This window comes from Bombina bombina, chromosome 2 (assembly GCF_027579735.1).
Source record: "Bombina bombina isolate aBomBom1 chromosome 2, aBomBom1.pri, whole genome shotgun sequence".
Classification (NCBI taxonomy): domain Eukaryota; kingdom Metazoa; phylum Chordata; class Amphibia; order Anura; family Bombinatoridae; genus Bombina; species Bombina bombina.
The window spans coordinates 5950508-5973015 of NC_069500.1; the positions used below are offsets into that span (position 1 = coordinate 5950508).

The following is a 22508-nucleotide window of genomic DNA, read 5'->3' on the forward strand; positions in this document are numbered from 1 at the left end:
CAGTAGGTAGACCAAACGGAAGTGCAATGAACTGGAAGAGCTGATCCAGGAACGCAAATCTTAGGAACTGGAAGTGGTCCACGTGGATTGGAACGTGAAGGTAGGCATCCTTCAGATCTATAGTGGTCATGAACTGTCCTTTCTGAACTAGAGGAAGGATAGACTTTATTGTCTCCATCTTGAATGAGGGGACATTTAAAAACTTGTTTAAGCACTTTAGGTCCAGAATCGGGCGGAAAGTTCCCTCCTTCTTTGGGACCACGAACAGGTTTGACTAGTATCCAAACCTCTTTCTGCGATAGGAACCCGGGACAATGACCCCTAAGGAGGACAGGCTTGAGAGGAGAAATCTGCCCCTGGGTGGAGGAGATTTGAAACCTATCTTGTATCCCTGAGCTATGACATCCAGGACCCACAGATCCTGTACATCCGTGAACCAAGCATCTGAAAACAGCAAAAGTCTGCCCCCTACATGATCCAGCGCTGGATCGGGGGCCTGCCCCTTCATGCCAACTTGTTCTTGGCGGGCTTCTTGTTCTGCTTGGATTTATTCCAAGATTGAGCCGGCTTCCAAGCGCTCTTGGTTTGCTTGGGCTTAGAGGAGGACTGCTGACTTTGGGACTTTTCAGAATGAAAGGAACGAAAATTAGATACTTGTCCCTTAGACTTGTTCTTTTTATCCTGCGGTAGGAAGGCACCCTTGCCCCCTGTAACCGTGGAGATAATGGAGTCCAGGCCTGGACCAAATAAAATATTCCCCTTAAAGGGGAGGGGAAGTAGTCTAGACTTAGAAGTCATGTCCGCAGACCAGGACTTCAGCCAGAGTGCCCGACAGGTCTGTACTGAGAAACCAGAGATTTTAGCATTCAGGTGAATAATCTGCATGTTTGCATCACCGATAAAAGAATAAGCAATTCTCAAAGCTTTAATTCTATCTCGGATAACATCAATGGGACCCTCTACCTCGATCATATCCGCTAAGGAGTCGCACCAGTAGGCCGCAGCACCAGCAACCAAGGCAACAGCCGGCTGCCGGTTGAAATAAATATCCCGTATGCATTATCCGGAGAAAAGTTTCAATCTTCTTATCCATCGGCTCTCTGAATGACGAGCTATCCTCAAGAGGGATAGTAGTACTGTGACAGACCACTCTATCAGTACTGGAAAGGTTAACTTTGTTCAGCTTTGAGAAGCTATTTTCTAAAGACAGGTTTCCTGGCAGCATCTATTGTGTACTGTAATTAGGTTTATGTGATAAGCATTCACATTGTTTAATCACATCCCCAGGACGCTGAGCTCAGTAAATCTCTATCCGCCATTGATACGTGGAAGTCCCGTTACAATGCGCTGATGGAGAAGAGTCAAGTAGAGGATAAAATGGTCACGTTAAACAATCACGTAACAGTGCTAGCGGGAGAAAAGAGGTGCACAGAGGAAAAAGCGCCTTTAGAACGGGAATCTCTGCTAGACAAGCTGCACTGACAGACTGCAGAAAACACCAGCTTGAGAGTGGAACATGAAACATTAAAGACCAACTTAGCGACACTGGAGGAGAAGCTGACACTGGCTCATAGTGAGGTGCAGCAACTCAAGGGCACCCTATGTCAGTATGAAGGGATTGTGGATACCTATAAAGAGCAGGTACAAAAAACTCGTAAAGAAGCTGATGAGATTTTGAAGGACTGTTTAGCCCTGGTCTGGGCACTGAAGACGTTGAACCCTTATTTATATGGACAGGAATTCTCTCTCATAACGGGAATACAGATGGATTGTCCCGGCAAACTGACATGCCTACCACCTCCTAGTCCGGTCATCCCCAAGTTGACCCGCCAAAGGGTCAAGCCGGGTCTGTCGGAGTGTCCCACCAGGAGGGAGCCATGTGACAGACCCCTCTGTCAGTACTGGAAGGGTTAACTTTGTTCAGCTTTGAGAAGCTATTTTCTAAAGACAGGTTTCCTGGCAGCATCTATTGTGTACTGTAATTAGGTTTATGTGATAAGCATTCACATTGTTTAATCACATCTAGAGTCAGACTGCTAGGTGATAAGAAGGACTCCATTGTTTTCTTGTGTTTAAATTGTTTATCTGCTTAAGTAACGTAATTCTATTGTATCATGCAAAAGGGCGTCTTCCCTCTATGTACAATACTTCCAACCCCCATTTGGTCTCAAACCTGCATAAATACTGGGCATATAGCTCAATAAAGGACATTCTGTTTTTACCTTCAATATGGAGCTTGGTCTCATGTTTGGGGGGAATTAGCTGGGTTGTGTGTTGCTGATCCCACATTCAGGACATCTTTCATCTGGTATTAACCCTTGGTATCCGGGTTATACCATAACAATTGGTGGCAAGCGACGGGATGATCCTCATCGCCCAGAAGAGCAACTACACAAGCCAGTAACCTCAGGAAGAGGGGGATTATTATAATACTGACCAAGATGGAAGGAGTACCAGGGGCCGAAGGAACCAATGGGCCCAGCATATCAGACAGAACCCCCGAAGAAGCAAGCTTTGATCGGGCGGTTAAAATAAGACTGGCACATTATGGCCCCAACCCATCTGCCGAAATTATCGACCGGGTCATAGCAGCTGTGGAGGCCAACCTACTTCGCCAAAGCGGCGCTGCAGCAGCCCAAGTCACAGCAACCCCAGTGGAAAAGAGAAAAGTAAATTTTGCAGCTTTTAAAAACTTCCTGGAAACAGAAGGAGAGATTGATGGGTACCTTGCGGATTTTGAGAGGCAATGTGCACTACACAAGGTACCCGCAGAGGACTGGGTCATGATATTATCCGGAAAATTATCCGGCCGGGCCAGCGAGGCTTTTCGGGCCATTCCAGATGAGGAAGTTGGGGATTATAATGCTGTAAAAGAGGCTCTGCTCTCCAGGTATGCGGTTACACCAGAGGCATACAGGAGGCGGTTCAGAGACACTGTTAAACTAGCTGGAGATTCCTACGTCGAGTGGGCATGTAAGGTGCACCGCACAGCAACTCACTGGATGGCGGGGTGCCAAGCCGTATCTGGGGAAGAGGTGCTGCAGCTATTCCTGTTGGAACATTGCTTCGACAAGTTACCCGCAGGAGTTCGAGAGTGGGTTCGAGACCGTAAACCCTCCACCCTGCATGAAGCTGCTCGCTTGGCAGATGAGTATACGGATACCCGCAAACTGGACACTGCTACCACTAAGCCCCCTGCCAGAGTGGAGTACCGACCCACAGTCACCCCAGCAGCTAGCAGTTACCAACCCCCGGCACACCGCTCTACCACACGGCCTCCAGCCACACACTATCCTCAGAGAGCCCGGTTCAACTCACGGGACTACTCACAACCTTTTTGGTGCTTTGAATGTAAGCAACTAGGGCACAAAAGACCAGAGTGTCCCCTAAATGCAGCGAACCAAGCACAGTCCTGGAGAAGACCCGCCTGCGGAATCCCACGTAAATCTCAGCTTGCGGCCCACTGCGTAGAGGTGGAAGAATGCTGGGGCATCCTACATGAAGCAGACCCCGTGCAAGCTGCCCACCGCAATAACCGGCAACTGGTTAAAGCGAATGGGAAGGAGGTCAGTGGTTTACGGGATACTGGTGCTACCATGACCTTGCTCCAAAAGAACTTGGTGTCTGAGAACCAGCATACCAGAGACACTGTGGCTGTGAGGGTAGCAGGGGGCTTGTGTTCCGCCTACCTGTTGCCCGGGTACATTTGGATTGGGGAGTGGGCTCTAGACATGTGAATGTGGGGGTCATGAAGGACTTACCAGCTGATGTTCTCCTTGGAAATGACTTGGCCCCCCCCTTGTTTCTGCCTACGCTCCCATGGGTCCCGCCCATGTTAACCCTGTGACTACCCGTGCCCAGATCCGTGCCACAGAGACTGACCCACCTGTTGCTGAGCCCCAGGACGCTGAGCTCAGTAAATCTCTATCCGCCATTGATACGTGGAAGTCCCGTTACAATGCGCTGATGGAGAAGAGTCAAGTAGAGGATAAAATGGTCACGTTAAACAATCACGTAACAGTGCTAGCGGGAGAAAAGAGGTGCACAGAGGAAAAAGCGCCTTTAGAACGGGAATCTCTGCTAGACAAGCTGCACTGACAGACTGCAGAAAACACCAGCTTGAGAGTGGAACATGAAACATTAAAGACCAACTTAGCGACACTGGAGGAGAAGCTGACACTGGCTCATAGTGAGGTGCAGCAACTCAAGGGCACCCTATGTCAGTATGAAGGGATTGTGGATACCTATAAAGAGCAGGTACAAAAAACTCGTAAAGAAGCTGATGAGATTTTGAAGGACTGTTTAGCCCTGGTCTGGGCACTGAAGACGTTGAACCCTTATTTATATGGACAGGAATTCTCTCTCATAACGGGAATACAGATGGATTGTCCCGGCAAACTGACATGCCTACCACCTCCTAGTCCGGTCATCCCCAAGTTGACCCGCCAAAGGGTCAAGCCGGGTCTGTCGGAGTGTCCCACCAGGAGGGAGCCATGTGACAGACCCCTCTGTCAGTACTGGAAAGGTTAACTTTGTTCAGCTTTGAGAAGCTATTTTCTAAAGACAGGTTTCCTGGCAGCATCTATTGTGTACTGTAATTAGGTTTATGTGATAAGCATTCACATTGTTTAATCACATCTAGAGTCAGACTGCTAGGTGATAAGAAGGACTCCATTGTTTTCTTGTGTTTAAATTGTTTATCTGCTTAAGTAACGTAATTCTATTGTATCATGCAAAAGGGCGTCTTCCCTCTATGTACAATACTTCCAACCCCCATCTGGTCTCAAACCTGCATAAATATTGGGTATATAGCCCTCAATAAAGGACATTCTGTTTTTACCTTCAATATGGAGCTTGGTCTCATGTTTGGGGGAATTAGCTGGGTTGTGTGTTGCTGATCCCACATTCAGGACATCTTTCATCTGGTATTAACCCTTGGTATCCGGGTTATACCATAACAAGTACGCTTAGCTAACATGGAGATAGCGCCATCCACCTTAGGGACAGAACCCCACAACTCCAGCTGAGGGACCGGAAAATATTTTTTTAAAGGCCGACAAAGGGGAAAAGGAAGTTCCAATTCTATACCACTCGTTTTTGATAATGATTGCTATTTTTACAGGTACAGGAAATGTTAGCGGCACTTCCCTATCCTTGTACACTCTGTTTAATTTAGGGATCAAAGGTTCATCAGGCAACTTGGCCTATGGAACCTCTAATGTCGACAGATCCTCCTTTAGAAGAAAACGTAAGTGTTCTATTTTAAATCTAAAGGCTGGCTCCTCCACAGCTGGAGGCCTAGAGGTAGCAAACTCTGATCCAGAAATTTCACCCTCTGAAGACACAGAGTGTGACCCATCCTGGGATACTTGAAAGTCAGACAAATCTAATAAATCATTGGATGTCCCCTGGACCGGAGAGCTATGGTTTAACCTTTCGCTTGTGCTTGGCAGGGCAAGGTAAAGCACTAAGAGCCTCAGACACCTCCGTTTTTAACTGCACGGTAAAGTCCGATGGTAAAAGGCTCCCTCCAGACGGAGGATCAGGCGTGTTATGGGAAGCTGCATGTGACAATGGAGATGACTGATGGGTATGCACCTCACGGGACGGCGAGTCCTCAGAGGTAGACAGCTCAGTAGTTCTAAAGGGATTAACCTTCTTAGACATAATAACCTTGTTGATACATATGGAACATAGTTGAGAGGCTAACAAAACTACTTAAAACTCCATTCTCATATCGAAGGGCAGATACCCCTCCTGAGGAACAACTCCGAAATCTTCTGGCACTTCTCTGCCATCCTCCTGTGATGAAAGGCAAAGAATGACTGGGGGATAGGGGAAGTGGGAGAGATATTTAAGCCTTTGGCTGGGGTGTCTTTGCCTCCTCCTGGTGGCCAGGTTCAGTATTTCCCAACAGTAAGGAATGAAGCTGTGGACTCTCCGTATATTAAGAAGGAAAAGGAGATTTACAAGACAAAATATGGAGTTCTGATTATCTTTTTGTCAAGGAAGATGCCAACTATATGATGACAACAGCATGTAGTGGCTAAAAGGAAGTACCCTGAACTGCCTAAACAATAATTTAAAGGTTAAGTGGTGGATTGGTGATTTCCAGAAAGGTCATATTAGTCTCAAAGTCTGTAGAAAGATGTGAATAATCAGTAGTAAGGTCAAAATGGACACACACAAGCTCAAATACAAACTTGCACATACACCCAAGGAAACACCAACAGAAAACACATACACACTCACAGACACCCACAGAAAATACACAAAGACAAACACATACACAGAGACACCCACACAGAGAGACACCCACAGAAAGCACACAAAGTCATACACACAGACACCCACAGAAAACACACAAAGATATACATACGCACACACCCTCACAGAGACATTCACAGAAAATGCACAAAGACATACGCACACACCTTCACAGAGACATCCACAGAAAATGCAGAGACATACGCACACACCCTCACAGAGACATCCACAGAAAATGCACAAAGACATACATACGCACACGCCCTCACAGAGGCATCCACAGAAAACACACAGACATACACACACACCCTCACAGAGACATCTACAGAAAATGCACAGACATACGCACACACCTCACAGAAAATGCACGAAGACATACGCGCACATCCTCACAGAGACATTCACAGAAAATGCACAAAGACATACATACGCACACACCCTCACAGAGACATCCACAGAAAATGCACAAAGACATACGCAACCACCCTCACAGAGGCATCCACCGAAAACACACAGACATACGGGCACACCCTCACAGAGACATCCACAGAAAATGAAACATCCACAGAAAATGCACAAAGACATACGCGCACACCCTCACAGAGACATCCACAGAAAATGAACAAAGACATACATACGCACACACCCTCACAGAGACATTCACAGAAAATGCACAAAGACATACACACACATCCTCACAGAAACATCCACAGAAAATGCACAAAGACATACATACGCACACACCCTCACAGAGACATCCACAGAAAATGCACAAAGACATACATACGCACACACCCTCACAGAGACATCCACACACATCCTCACAGAGAAATCCACAGAAAATGCACAAAGACATACATACGCACACACCCTCACAGAGACATCCACAGAAAATACACAAAGACATACGGGCACACCTCACAGAGACATCCACAGAAAATGCACAAAGACATACATACGCACACACCCTCACAGAGACATCCACAGAAAATACACAAAGACATACGGGCACACCTCACAGAGACATCCACAGAAAATGCACAAAGACATACATACGCACACACCCTCACAGAGACATCCACAGAAAATGCACAAAGACATACGCAACCACCCTCGCAGAGGCATCCAAAGAAAACACACAGACATACGGGCACACACAGAGACATCCACAGAAAATGCAGACATACGCAAACACCTCACAGAAACATCCACAGAAAATGCACAAAGACATACGCGCACACCCTCACAAAGACATCCACAGAAAATGCACAGACATACATACGCACACACCCTCACAGAGACATCCACAGAAAATGCACAAAGACATACATACCCACACCCTCACAGAGACATCCACAGAAAATGCACAAAGACATACATACGCACACACCCTCACAGAGACATCCCCAGAAAATGCACAAAGACATACGCACACACCCTCACAGAGACATCCCCAGAAAATGCACAAAGACATTCATACGCACACACCCTCACAGAGACATCCACAGAAAATGCACAAAGACATACGCACAAACATCCACAGAAAATGCACAAAGACATACATACGCACACACCCTCACAGAGACATCCACAGAAAATGCACAAAGACATACATACGCACACACCCTCACAGAGACATCCACAGAAAATGCACAAAGACATACATACGCACACACCCTCACAGAGACATCCACAGAAAATGCACAAAGACATACATACGCACACACCCTCACAGAGACATCCACAGAAAATGCACAAAGACATACGCACAGACATCCACAGAAAATGCACAAAGACATACATACGCACGCACACACCCTCACAGAGACATCCACAGAAAATGCACAAAGATATACGCACACACCCTCAGAGACATCCACAGAAAATTCACAAAGACATACATACGCGCAAACCCTCACAGAGACATCAACAGAAAATGCACAAAGACATACGCACACACCCTCACAGAGACATCCACAGAAAATGCACAAAGACATACATACGCACACACCCTCACAGAGACAGCCACAGAAAATGCACAAAGACATACGCACACACCCTCACAGAGACAGCCAAAGAAAATGCACAAAGACATACGCACACACCCTCACAGAGACATCCACAGAAAATGCACAAAGACATACATACGCACACACCCTCACAGAGACATCCACAGAAAATGCACAAAGACATACATATGCACACACCCTCACAGAGACAACTACAGAAAATGCACAAAGACATACGCACACACCCTCACAGAGACAGCCACAGAAAATACACAAAGATATACGCACACACCCTCACAGAGTTAGCCAAAGAAAATGAACAAAGACATACGCACACACCCTCACAGAGACATCCACAGAAAATGCATAAAGACATACGCACAGACATCCACAGAAAATGCACAAAGACATACATACGCGCAAACCCTCACAGAGACATCAACAGAAAATGCACAAAGACATACGCACACACCCTCACAGAGACATCAACAGAAAATGCACAAAGACATACATACGCACACACCCTCACAGAGACAGCCACAGAAAATGCACAAAGACATACGCACACACCCTCACAGAGACAGCCAAAGAAAATGCACAAAGACATACGCACACACCCTCACAGAGACATCCACAGAAAATACACAAAGATATACGCACACACCCTCAGAGACATCCACAGAAAATTCACAAAGACATACATACGCACACACCCTCACAGAGACATCCACAGAAAATGCACAGACATACGCACACACCCTCACAGAGACAGCCACAGAAAATACACAAAGATATACGCACACACCCTCAGAGACATCCACATAAAATTCACAAAGACATACATACGCACACACTCTCACAGAGACATCCACAGAAAATGCACAAAGACATACAACACACCCTCACAGAGACATCCACATAAAATGCACAAAGACATACATACGCACACACCCTCACAGAGACATCCACAGAAAATACACAAAGACATGCACACTCACAGAGAGACCCACAGAAAAAAAATACATACACACTCAGAGACACCAAAAAAAGCACAAAGACAAACAGACACCCTCACAGACCCACAGGAAAAAAATACATACACACTCATAGAGACACCAACAAAAGCACAAATACATAAACAGACACCCACAGAAACACAGGAGGTAAACTTTCTGCACATTGCCACCCCCTAAATCAACAGTATGTGACATGCATGATAAAAAAAAAAAAAATAGCAGAAATGAAGAGATCAAGAGCACCACTTCAAATCTGGTGTACAAATGTTCCCATCTGTCAGCTGTACTTATGGATTTTGAAAATGCTGTAATCTATATGGTCTTGGTGGAACCATAAGCTGTGGTACCATTAGATCTGGTTAAATGTAGGCTTTAGGCTTGTTTGTATGTATTTCAAAATTAAGTCAGCTGTAGTGTAAACTGAACAGTGTTAAGTTAACCTGTCTCATTTCAAACACTGAGCAATCTTAGTGTGAGAGTATAACTTTTTATGCAGATGTATAAATCTTAAATGAATGGGGAGCAGGTGTGTTAAATTTGGTGTTATCTCTCTCACACTGGTCACTGGAATTTCAACATGGCACCTCATGGCAAAGAACTCTCTGAGGATCTGAAAAAAAAGAATTGTTGCTCTATATAAAGATGGCCTAGGCTATAAGAAGATTGCCAAGACCCTGAAACTGAGCTGCAGCACGGTGGGCAAGACCATACAGCGGTTCAACTCAGAACAGGCCTCCCCATGGTCGACCAAAAAAGTTGAGTGCACGTGCTCAGCGTCATATCCAGAGGTTGTCTTTGGAAAATAGACGTATGAGTGCTGCCAGCATTGCTGCAGAGGTTGAAGGGGTGGGGGGTCAGCCTGTCAGTGTTCAGACCATACGCCGCACACTGCATCAAATTGGTCTGCATGGCTGTCGTCCCAGAAGGAAGCCTCTTCTAAAGATGATGCACAAGAAAGCCCGCACACAGTTTGCTGAAGACAAGCAGACTAGGGACATGGATTACTGGAACCATGTCCTGTGGTCTCTAACATCCACCAGGTCCGTGATGTCGTCATGGAGGAGTGGAAGAGGACTCCAGTGGCAACCTGTGGAGCTCTTGTGAACTCCATGCCCAAGAGGGGTAAGGCAGTGCTGGAAAATAATGGTGGCCACACAAAATATTGACACTTTTGGCCCAATTTGGACATTTCCACTTATTGGTGTACTCACTTTTGTTGCCAACGGTTTAGACATTAATGGCTGTGTGTTGAGTTATTTTAAGGGGAAAGCAAACTTTACATTGGAGCAAAGTGTCATTTCTTCAGTGTTGTCACATGAAAAAATATAATAAAATATTTACAAAAATGTGAGGGGTGTACTCCCTTTTGTGAGATAATATATATATATATATATATATATATATATATATACACATTTAAAAAAAATGCACATACCCCAGACGCCCGCAGATCTGCACATACCCCAGACGCCCGCAGATCTGCACATACCCCAGACGCCCGCAGATCTGCACATACCCCAGACGCCCACAGATCTGCACATACCCCAGACTCCCACAGATCTGCACATACCCTAGACTCCCACAGATCTGCACATACACTAGACACCCGCAGATCAGCACATACCCCAGATGCCCACAGATCTGCACATACCCCAGACGCCCACAGATCTGCACATATCTACAAATACGTTTAAGAAAAAAAAAAAAAGGCAAATCCTTCGTTCTATAAAATACAAATCCATTGGAAGTATCTGGGCATTAACCTGGCACTGAGATATGAAGTTATGCGACATATCAGTTTTTTCCCTTTATGGCCGTAAGATGCATATTGTTTACAGCAGTGTGATTATTAACCCCCTTCTGTCCCTGTATCTCTCACCCATCTGTCCCTCAGCAAGAGCATATCTGTATTTAATTAAATCCCTGCGTACAGGCTGAGGGGTTTACGGATTCTCCTCTCACAAGCATCAGTGCACACCCTTCACCATCAGTGTACGCCCTTCACCATCAGTGTACGCCCTTCACCATCAGTGTACGCCCTTCACCATCAGTGTACGCCCTTCACCATCAGTGCACACCCTTCACCATCAGTGTATGCCCTTCACCATCAGTGTACGCCCTTCACCATCAGTGTACGCCCTTCACCATCAGTGTACGCCCTTCACCATCAGTGCACACCCTTCACCATCAGTGTATGCCGTTAACAATCAGTGTACGCCCTTCACCATCAGTGTACGCCCTTCACCATCAGTGTACGCCCTTCACCATCAGTGTATGCCGTTAACAATCAGTGTATACCTGAACTTCTGGTACAGGAAACGGTGCAGCATCTCCTCCCTCTTCCCTGTGACAAAATAAAGAAGTGTCAGGGAATGTCAATAAAAAAATCACGTACAGGTAGGTCGCTCTGTCGCTATTGCAGTTCTTTAACCACCACTATATATTTGTGCTTTTTTAGTTTGTCCTCTCTGGCTCGGTGTGTCATCAGCTTCATCACTCAGATAATGACTAAGGACCCAAATCTGGCTATTGTGTCCCTAAATGTGTCCAATATCCCCTCCTGGCCTAATGTAATCAGTCTGTCTACAGCTTCAATAACCCCCAGTCAACACAGGAAACTTTCTTCACTGTCAGTAACTCCAGCTGCCAAATCTGGAGCGACAAATAGTCTGCCTCATATACACAGCCTGCCTCATATATAGTCTGCCTCACATACACACAACAGCCTGCCTCGCATACACAGCCTGCATCACATGCACAGCCTGCCTCATATACACAGCCTGCATCACATACACACAACAGCCTGCCTCGCATACACAGCCTGCATCACATGCACAGCCTGCCTCACATACACACAACAGCCTGCCTCGCATACACAGCCTGCCTCATATACACACACAACAGCCTGCCTCATATACACAGCCTGCATCACATGCACAGCCTGCCTCACATACACACAACAGCCTGCCTCGCATACACAGCCTGCCTCATATATAGTCTGCCTCACATACACACAACAGCCTACCTCGCATACACAGCCTGCATCACATGCACAGCCTGCCTCATATACACACAACAGCCTGCCTCATATACACAGCCTGCATCACATACACACAACAGCCTGCCTCGCATACACAGCCTGCATCACATGCACAGCCTGCCTCATATACACACAACAGCCTGCCTCATATACACAGCCTGCATCACATGCACAGCCTGCCTCGCATACACAGCCTGCATCACATGCACAGCCTGCCTCACATACACACAACAGCCTGCCTCATATACACAGCCTGCATCACATGCACAGCCTGCCTCATATATAGTCTGCCTCACATACACACAACAGCCTGCCTCATATACACAGTATGCATCACATGCACAGCCTGCCTCATATACACACAACAGCCTGCCTCATATACACAGCCTGCATCACATGCACAGCCTGCCTCATATATAGTCTGCCTCACATACACACAACAGCCTGCCTCGCATACACAGTCTGCATCACATGCACAGCCTGTCTCATATACACACAACAGCCTGCCTCATATACACAGCCTGCATCACATGCACAGCCTGCCTCACATGCACAGCCTGCCTCACATGCACAGCCTGCCTCACATATAGTCTGCCTCACATACTCACAACAGCCTGCCTCGCATACACAGCCTGCATCACATGCACAGCCTGCCTCATATATAGTCTGCCTCACATACACACAACAGCCTGCCTCATATACACAGCCTACATCACATGCACAGCCTGCCTCATATATAGTCTGCCTCACATACACACAACAGCCTGCCTCATATACACAGCCTGCATCACACGCACAGCCTGCCTCATATATAGTCTGCCTCGCATACACAGCCTGCATCACATGCACAGCCTGCCTTATATATAGTCTGCCTCACATACACACAACAGCCTGCCTCATATACACAGCCTGCCTCACATGCACAGCCTGCCTCATATATAGTCTGCCTCACATACACACAACAGCCTGCCTCACATGCACAGCCTGCCTCATATATAGTCTGCCTCACATACACACAACAGCCTGCCTCATATAAACAGCCTGCATCACATGCACAGCCTGCCTCATATATAGTCTGCCTCACATACACAGCCTGCCTCATATATAGTCTGCCTCGCATACACAGCCTGCGTCACATGCACAGCCTGCCTCATATATAGTCTGCCTCACATGCACAGCCTGCCTCACATGCACAGCCTGCATCATATATAGCCTGCCTCACATACACACAACAACCTGCCTCGCATACACAGCCTGCCTCATATATAGTCTGCCTCACATACACAGCCTGCCTCACATGCACAGCCTGCCTCATATATAGTCTGCCTCACATACACACAACAGCCTGCCTCGCATACACAGCCTGCCTCATATACACACAACAGCCTGCCTCATATACACAGCCTGCATCACATGCACAGCCTGCCTCATATATAGTCTGCCTCACATACACCCAACAGCCTGCCTCGCATACACAGCTTGCCTCATATATAGTCTGCCTCACATACACACAACAGCCTGCCTCGCATACACAGCCTGCCTCACATGCACAGCCTGCCTCATATATAGTCTGCCTCACATACACACAACAGCCTGCCTCAAAAACACAGCCTGCCTCACATGCACAGCCTGCCTCACATGCACAGCCTGCATCATATATAGTCTGCCTCACATACACACAACAGCCTGCCTCATATACACAGCCTGCCTCCTATATAGTCTGCCTCACATACACACAACAGCCTGCCTCATATACACAGCCTGCCTCATATACACACAACAGCCTGCCTCACATGCACAGCCTGCATCACATACACACAACAGCCTGCCTCGCATACATAGCCTGCCTCACATGCACAGCCTGCCTCATATATAGTCTGCCTCACATACACACAACAGCCTGCCTCGCATACACAGCCTGCCTCACATATAGTCTGCCTCACATACACACAACAGCCTGCCTCGCATACACAGTCTGCCTCACATACACACACAACAGCCTGCCTCACATACACAGCCTGCCTCACATACACACACAACAGCCTGCCTCACATACACAGCCTGCCTCACATACACACAACAGCCTGCCTCACATACACAGCCTGCCTCACATGCACATTCTGCCTCACATGCACACAACAGCCTGCCTCACATGCACAGCCTGCCTCATATATAGTCTGCCTCACATACACACAACAGCCTGCCTCACATACACAGCCTGCCTCACATGCACAGTCTGCCTCACATGCACACAACAGCCTGCCTCACATGCACAGCCTGCCTCATATATAGTCTGCCTCGCATACACACAACAGCCTGCCTCGCATACACAGCCTGCCTCACATGCACAGCCTGCCTCATATATAGTCTGCCTCACATACACACAACAGCCTGCCTCATATATATATATATATATATATATATATATATATATATATATATATATATATATATAAATAACACAACAGACGAACCATGTGTATATAAGGTGCTGAGTTGGGACCTGTGGGAGCTAGAAGCCATTACCAATCGCAACAAGCAGTGTGTTGAGCTGGATATTATGATTAATCAAATGTTTTCCGGTCTAGGATATGCAATGTCGGTAATAAGATGAAGACATTTAGTGTAGCAAGATAGTATGATATTATAATTTACTTTTATTAATAGCCTTTATAATGTTGTTTAGCAAACAGTCCATGACCATCGTAATTCCTTTATATTCAATGTTTGTAGGGCCAGTATATAATCAAGCACTGATTAAGCCTTGCTAAAATTTGCTGTTGGTCACAATACAACTTGAAATGCTTATATTTAGTTATGTCTGTTAATCACACTGAATCACAGCGAAGACTCCACCTAGAAGCCGTTACCATTCACAGGTTAACAAATATATATATAGCATAGTCTGCATTCCGTGACCATCTTGAGCTGTTTACAGGCAGTAATTGCAAGGCCAATTGAACTTTATAGTGTTTGCTAACAGTCACTTTAAACTTGATATGCTTGCACTTAATGATATCAATAAGAAAGGAGCTCTAAAGAACTCCACCACAGAGCCGTTATCCGTCACAGGCTAATAAAGGTAAATACCGCTCTCCGGTGAATATTCAACTTACAGATCTGCTGCAATGAATATCCAAACCGTTTGTGTACTTGCTCGGCGCCCTCTCTATGCAACACACTGCGCAGCTCCGCGCTACCTCACTGAAACCACAGGTCCCGCCTCCGGACTCCTGCAGCTGCTGCGGACTCTCTTGTTTTACATTGTTCACCCTTTTGTACTTTTGGAGTCTGCCTACTTTTTTAATGAGATTTAATAAAACTTTTCATGTTTTATCTTAACTTTGGGACACTCTGGATTTATTTGAACTTTATGCTGATTAACTCTCTTTGCCCTGGAACGTACTGGATTGTTTGTTTGTTTATATATAGTCTGCCTTATACACAGCCTGCCTTACATGCACACAGCCTGCCTCATATATAGTCTGCCTCACATACACAGCCTGTCTCACATACACAGCCTGCCTAATATATAGTCTGCCTCACATACACAGCCTGTATCACATGTACAGCCTGCCTCATATATAGTCTGCCTCACATACACACAACAGCCTGCCTCGCATACACAGCCTGCCTCATATACACACAACAGCCTGCCTCATATACACAGCCTGCATCACATGCACAGCCTGCCTCATATATAGTCTGCCTCACATACACCCAACAGCCTGCCTCGCATACACAGCCTGCCTCATATATAGTCTGCCTCACATACACACAACAGCCTGCCTCGCATACACAGCCTGCCTCACATGCACAGCCTGCCTCATATATAGTCTGCCTCACATACACACAACAGCCTGCCTCAAAAACACAGCCTGCCTCACATGCACAGCCTGCCTCACATGCACAGCCTGCATCATATATAGTCTGCCTCACATACACACAACAGCCTGCCTCATATACACAGCCTGCCTCCTATATAGTCTGCCTCACATACACACAACAGCCTGCCTCATATACACAGCCTGCCTCATATACACACAACAGCCTGCCTCACATGCACAGCCTGTCTCATATATAGTCTGCCTCACATATACACAACAGCCTGCCTCATATACACAGCCTGCATCACATGCACAGCCTGCATCACATACACACAACAGCCTGCCTCGCATACATAGCCTGCCTCACATGCACAGCCTGCCTCATATATAGTCTGCCTCACATACACACAACAGCCTGCCTCGCATACACAGCCTGCCTCACATATAGTCTGCCTCACATACACACAACAGCCTGCCTCGCATACACAGTCTGCCTCACATACACACACAACAGCCTGCCTCACATACACAGCCTGCCTCACATACACACACAACAGCCTGCCTCACATACACAGCCTGCCTCACATACACACAACAGCCTGCCTCACATACACAGCCTGCCTCACATGCACATTCTGCCTCACATGCACACAACAGCCTGCCTCACATGCACAGCCTGCCTCATATATAGTCTGCCTCACATACACACAACAGCCTGCCTCACATACACAGCCTGCCTCACATGCACAGTCTGCCTCACATGCACACAACAGCCTGCCTCACATGCACAGCCTGCCTCATATATAGTCTGCCTCGCATACACACAACAGCCTGCCTCGCATACACAGCCTGCCTCACATGCACAGCCTGCCTCATATATAGTCTGCCTCACATACACACAACAGCCTGCCTCATATATATATATATATATATATATATATATATAAATAACACAACAGACGAACCATGTGTATATAAGGTGCTGAGTTGGGACCTGTGGGAGCTAGAAGCCATTACCAATCGCAACAAGCAGTGTGTTGAGCTGGATATTATGATTAATCAAATGTTTTCCGGTCTAGGATATGCAATGTCGGTAATAAGATGAAGACATTTAGTGTAGCAAGATAGTATGATATTATAATTTACTTTTATTAATAGCCTTTATAATGTTGTTTAGCAAACAGTCCATGACCATCGTAATTCCTTTATATTCAATGTTTGTAGGGCCAGTATATAATCAAGCACTGATTAAGCCTTGCTAAAATTTGCTGTTGGTCACAATACAACTTGAAATGCTTATATTTAGTTATGTCTGTTAATCACACTGAATCACAGCGAAGACTCCACCTAGAAGCCGTTACCATTCACAGGTTAACAAATATATATATAGCATAGTCTGCATTCCGTGACCATCTTGAGCTGTTTACAGGCAGTAATTGCAAGGCCAATTGAACTTTATAGTGTTTGCTAACAGTCACTTTAAACTTGATATGCTTGCACTTAATGATATCAATAAGAAAGGAGCTCTAAAGAACTCCACCACAGAGCCGTTATCCGTCACAGGCTAATAAAGGTAAATACCGCTCTCCGGTGAATATTCAACTTACAGATCTGCTGCAATGAATATCCAAACCGTTTGTGTACTTGCTCGGCGCCCTCTCTATGCAACACACTGCGCAGCTCCGCGCTACCTCACTGAAACCACAGGTCCCGCCTCCGGACTCCTGCAGCTGCTGCGGACTCTCTTGTTTTACATTGTTCACCCTTTTGTACTTTTGGAGTCTGCCTACTTTTTTAATGAGATTTAATAAAACTTTTCATGTTTTATCTTAACTTTGGGACACTCTGGATTTATTTGAACTTTATGCTGATTAACTCTCTTTGCCCTGGAACGTACTGGATTGTTTGTTTGTTTATATATAGTCTGCCTTATACACAGCCTGCCTTACATGCACACAGCCTGCCTCATATATAGTCTGCCTCACATACACAGCCTGTCTCACATACACAGCCTGCCTAATATATAGTCTGCCTCACATACACAGCCTGTATCACATGTACAGCCTGCCTCATATATAGTCTGCCTCACATACACAGCCTGTCTCACATACACAGCCTGCCTAATATATAGTCTGCCTCACATACACAGCCTGTATCACATGTACAGCCTGCCTCATATATAGTCTGCCTCACATACACAGCCTGTCTCACATACACAGCCTGCCTAATATATAGTCTGCCTCACCTACACAGCCTGTATCACATGTACAGCCTGCCTCATATATAGTCTGCCTCACATACACACAGCCTGCCTCACATGCAGAGCCTGCCTCATATATAGTCTGCCTCACATACACAGCCTGCCTCACATGCACAGCCTGCCTCATATATAGTCTGCCTCACATACACACAACAGCGTGCCTCACATCCACAGCCTGCCTCACATGCACAGCCTGCCTCATATATAGTCTGCCTCACATACACACAACAGCCTGCCTCACATGCACAGCCTGCCTCATTTATAGTCTGCCTCACATACAGAGCCTGCCTCATATATAGTCTGCCTCACATACACAGCCTGCCTCACATACACAGCCTGCCTCATATATAGTCTGCCTCACATGCACAGCCTGCCTCATATATAGTCTGCCTCACATACACACAACAGCCTGCCTCACATACACACAACAGCGTGCCTCACATGCACAGCCTGCCTCACATGCAGTCTGCCTCACATACACACAACAGCCTGCCTTGCATACACACAGCCTGCCTCACACGCACAGCCTGCCTCATATATAGTCTGCCTCACATACACACAGCAGCCTGCCTCACATGCACAGCCTGCCTCATATACACACAACAGCCTGCCTTATATAGTCTGCCTTATATACACAGCCTGCCTCACACACACAGCCTGCCTCATATATAGTCTGCCTCATATATATATATATATATATATATATATATATATATATATATATATATATATATATATATATAGTCTGCCTTATACACAGCCTGCCTTGCATACACACAGCCTGCCTCACATACACACAACAGTCTGTCTCGCATACACACAGCCTGCCTCGCATATAGTCTGCCTCACATACACACAGCCTGCCTCATATATAGTCTGCCTCACATGCACAGCCTGCCTCACATGCACAGCCTGCCTCACATACACACAGCCTGCCTCATATATAGTCTGCCTCACATGCACAGCCTGCCTCACATACACACAACAGCCTGCCTCATATATAGTCTGCCTCACATACACACAACAGCCTGCCTCATATATAGTCTGCCTCACATACACACAACAGCCTGCCTCGCATACACAGCCTGCCTCACATGCACAGCCTGTCTCATATATAGTCTGCCTCACAGCCTGCCTTATTTATATATATATATATATATATATATATATATATATATATATATATATATACACACACACACACACACACACACACACACATACATACATATAACACACAGAGAAAGTCCAGCACTCAATTACAAGCTCTCAGCTAAGATTTAAAAGCAAAAATGGAAAGGTTAGTCACCGCATCTGGCCAAATGGGACAAGCTCAGGTACCACATCAAGGTCCTTTCCAATACCTGGGACCCTAAAACAGCCACACAATGCAAGCTCTCAAATCCAAACAAACTGGGAACAAGGGAAGGGTGCACAGGCTTATGTAATCACCCTAGACATATACAAAACACGGAAGGGGACTGCACTCTCATACCAGACCGGGTACACAGCCTGCCTCACATACACACAGCCTGCCTCACATACACACAACAGTCTGTCTCGCATACACACAGCCTGCCTCGCATATAGTCTGCCTCACATACACAGAGCTTGCCTCACATACACACAGCCTGCCTCATATATAGTCTGCCTCACATGCACAGCCTGCCTCATATACACAGCCTGCCTAATATATAGTCTGCCTCATATATAGTCTGCCTCACATGCACAGCCTGCCTCATATATAGTCTGCCTCACATGCACAGCCTGCCTCATATATAGTCTGCCTCACATGCACAGCCTGCCTCACATACACACAGCCTGCCTCATATATAGTCTGCCTCACATGCACAGCCTGCCTCATATATAGTCTGCCTCACATACACACAACAGCCTGCCTCGCATACACAGCCTGCCTCGCATACACAGCCTGCCTCACATGCACAGCCTGCCTCACATGCACAGCCTGCCTCACATGCACAGCCTGCCTCACATGCACAGCCTGCCTCACATACACACAGCCTGATATATATATATATATATATATATATATACATATACATATACACACATACACACACACACACATACATACAACACACAGAGAAAGTCCAGCACTCAATTACAAGCTCTCAGCTAAGATTTAAAAGCAAAAACGGAAAGGTTAGTTACCGCATTTGGCCAAATGGGACAAGCCAAGGAACCACATATCAAGGTCCTTTCCAATACCTGGGACCCTAAAACAGCCACACAATGCAAGCTCTCAAATCCAAACAAACTTGGAACAAGGGAAGGGTGCAGAGGCTTATGTAATCACCCTAGACATATACAAAACACGGAAGGGGACTGCACTCTCATACCGGACCGGGTACACATTCCATGACCCTGCAACATGCTCAGCCCTGGGTGCTCAGCGGCACTCACAGGAAGCTGTGCTGTCCCCAGAGTCACAGACAGTTAACCCCAAACAGGTATGGGTGCAAGAACCATAGGGAAATTACAAAACAAATTAATACAACACAGAGAGAAAACCCAGCACTCACAAGCTCTCAGCTAAGATTTAAAAGCAAAAATGGAAAGGTTAGTTACTGCATTTGGACAAGCCCAGGTACCACATCAAGGTCCTTTCCAATACCTGGGACGCTAAAACAGCCACACAATGCAATGTTTGGATTTGAGAGCTAGCATTGTGTGGCTGTGTGACAGTATGATCCAGACAACAGACCTCACATAATGTGTCACACAGTTATACAGTATGATCTAGAGAACAGACCTCACATAATGTGTCACACAGTCATACAGTATGATCTAGAGAACAGACCTCACATAATGTGTCACACAGTTATACAGTATGATCCAGAGAACAGACCTCACATAATGTGTCACACAGTTATACAGTATGATCTAGAGAACAGACCTCACATAATGTGTCACACAGTTATACAGTATGATCTAGAGAACAGACCTCACATAATGTGTCACACAGTTATACAGTATGATCTAGAGAACAGACCTCACATAATGTGTCACACAGTTATACAGTATGATCTAGAGAACAGACCTCACATAATGTGTCACACAGTTATACAGTATGATCTAGAGAACAGACCTCACATAATGTGTCACACAGTTATACAGTATGATCCAGACAACAGACCTCACATAATGTGTCACACAGTTATACAGTATGATCTAGAGAACAGACCTCACATAATGTGTCACGCAGTTATACAGTATGATCTAGAGAACAGACCTCACATAATGTGTCACACAGTTATACAGTATGATCTAGAGAACAGACCTCACATAATGTGTCACACAGTTATACAGTATGATCTAGAGAACAGACCTCACATAATGTGTCACACAGTTATACAGTATGATCTAGAGAACAGACCTCACATAATGTGTCACACAGTTATACAGTATGATCCAGACAACAGACCTCACATAATGTGTCACACAGTTATACAGTATGATCTAGACAGCAGACCTCACATAATGTGTCACACAGTTATACAGTATGATCTAGAGAGCAGACCTCACATAATGTGTCACACAGTTATACAGTATGATCTAGACAGCAGACCTCACATAATGTGTCACACAGTCATACAGTATGATCTAGAGAACAGACCTCACATAATGTGTCACGCAGTTATACAGTATGATCTAGAGAACAGACCTCACATAATGTGTCACACAGTTATACAGTATGATCTAGAGAACAGACCTCACATAATGTGTCACACAGTTATACAGTATGATCCAGAGAACAGACCTCACATAATGTGTCACACAGTTATACAGTATGATCTAGAGAACAGACCTCACATAATGTGTCACACAGTTATACAGTATGATCCAGAGAACAGACCTCACATAATGTGTCACACAGTTATACAGTATGATCCAGAGAACAGACCTCACATAATGTGTCACACAGTTATACAGTATGATCTAGAGAACAGACCTCACATAACGTGTCACACAGTTATACAGTATGATCTAGAGAACAGACCTCACATAATGTGTCACACAGTTATACAGTATGATCTAGGGAACAGACCTCACATAATGTGTCACACA

General features: G+C 45.8%; 1 protein-coding gene across 1 annotated transcript in view; it reads right to left on the reverse strand.

The window, feature by feature from the left end:
* SPAG8 (sperm associated antigen 8) overlaps positions 1–22508 on the reverse strand; it is a 128480-nt gene that overhangs the window by 76731 nt on the left and 29241 nt on the right. The window contains exon 4 of the mRNA XM_053700957.1: positions 11591–11636. Within this exon, the coding sequence (XP_053556932.1) occupies positions 11591–11636 (46 nt within the window). The remainder of the gene's footprint in view (positions 1–11590; positions 11637–22508) is intronic.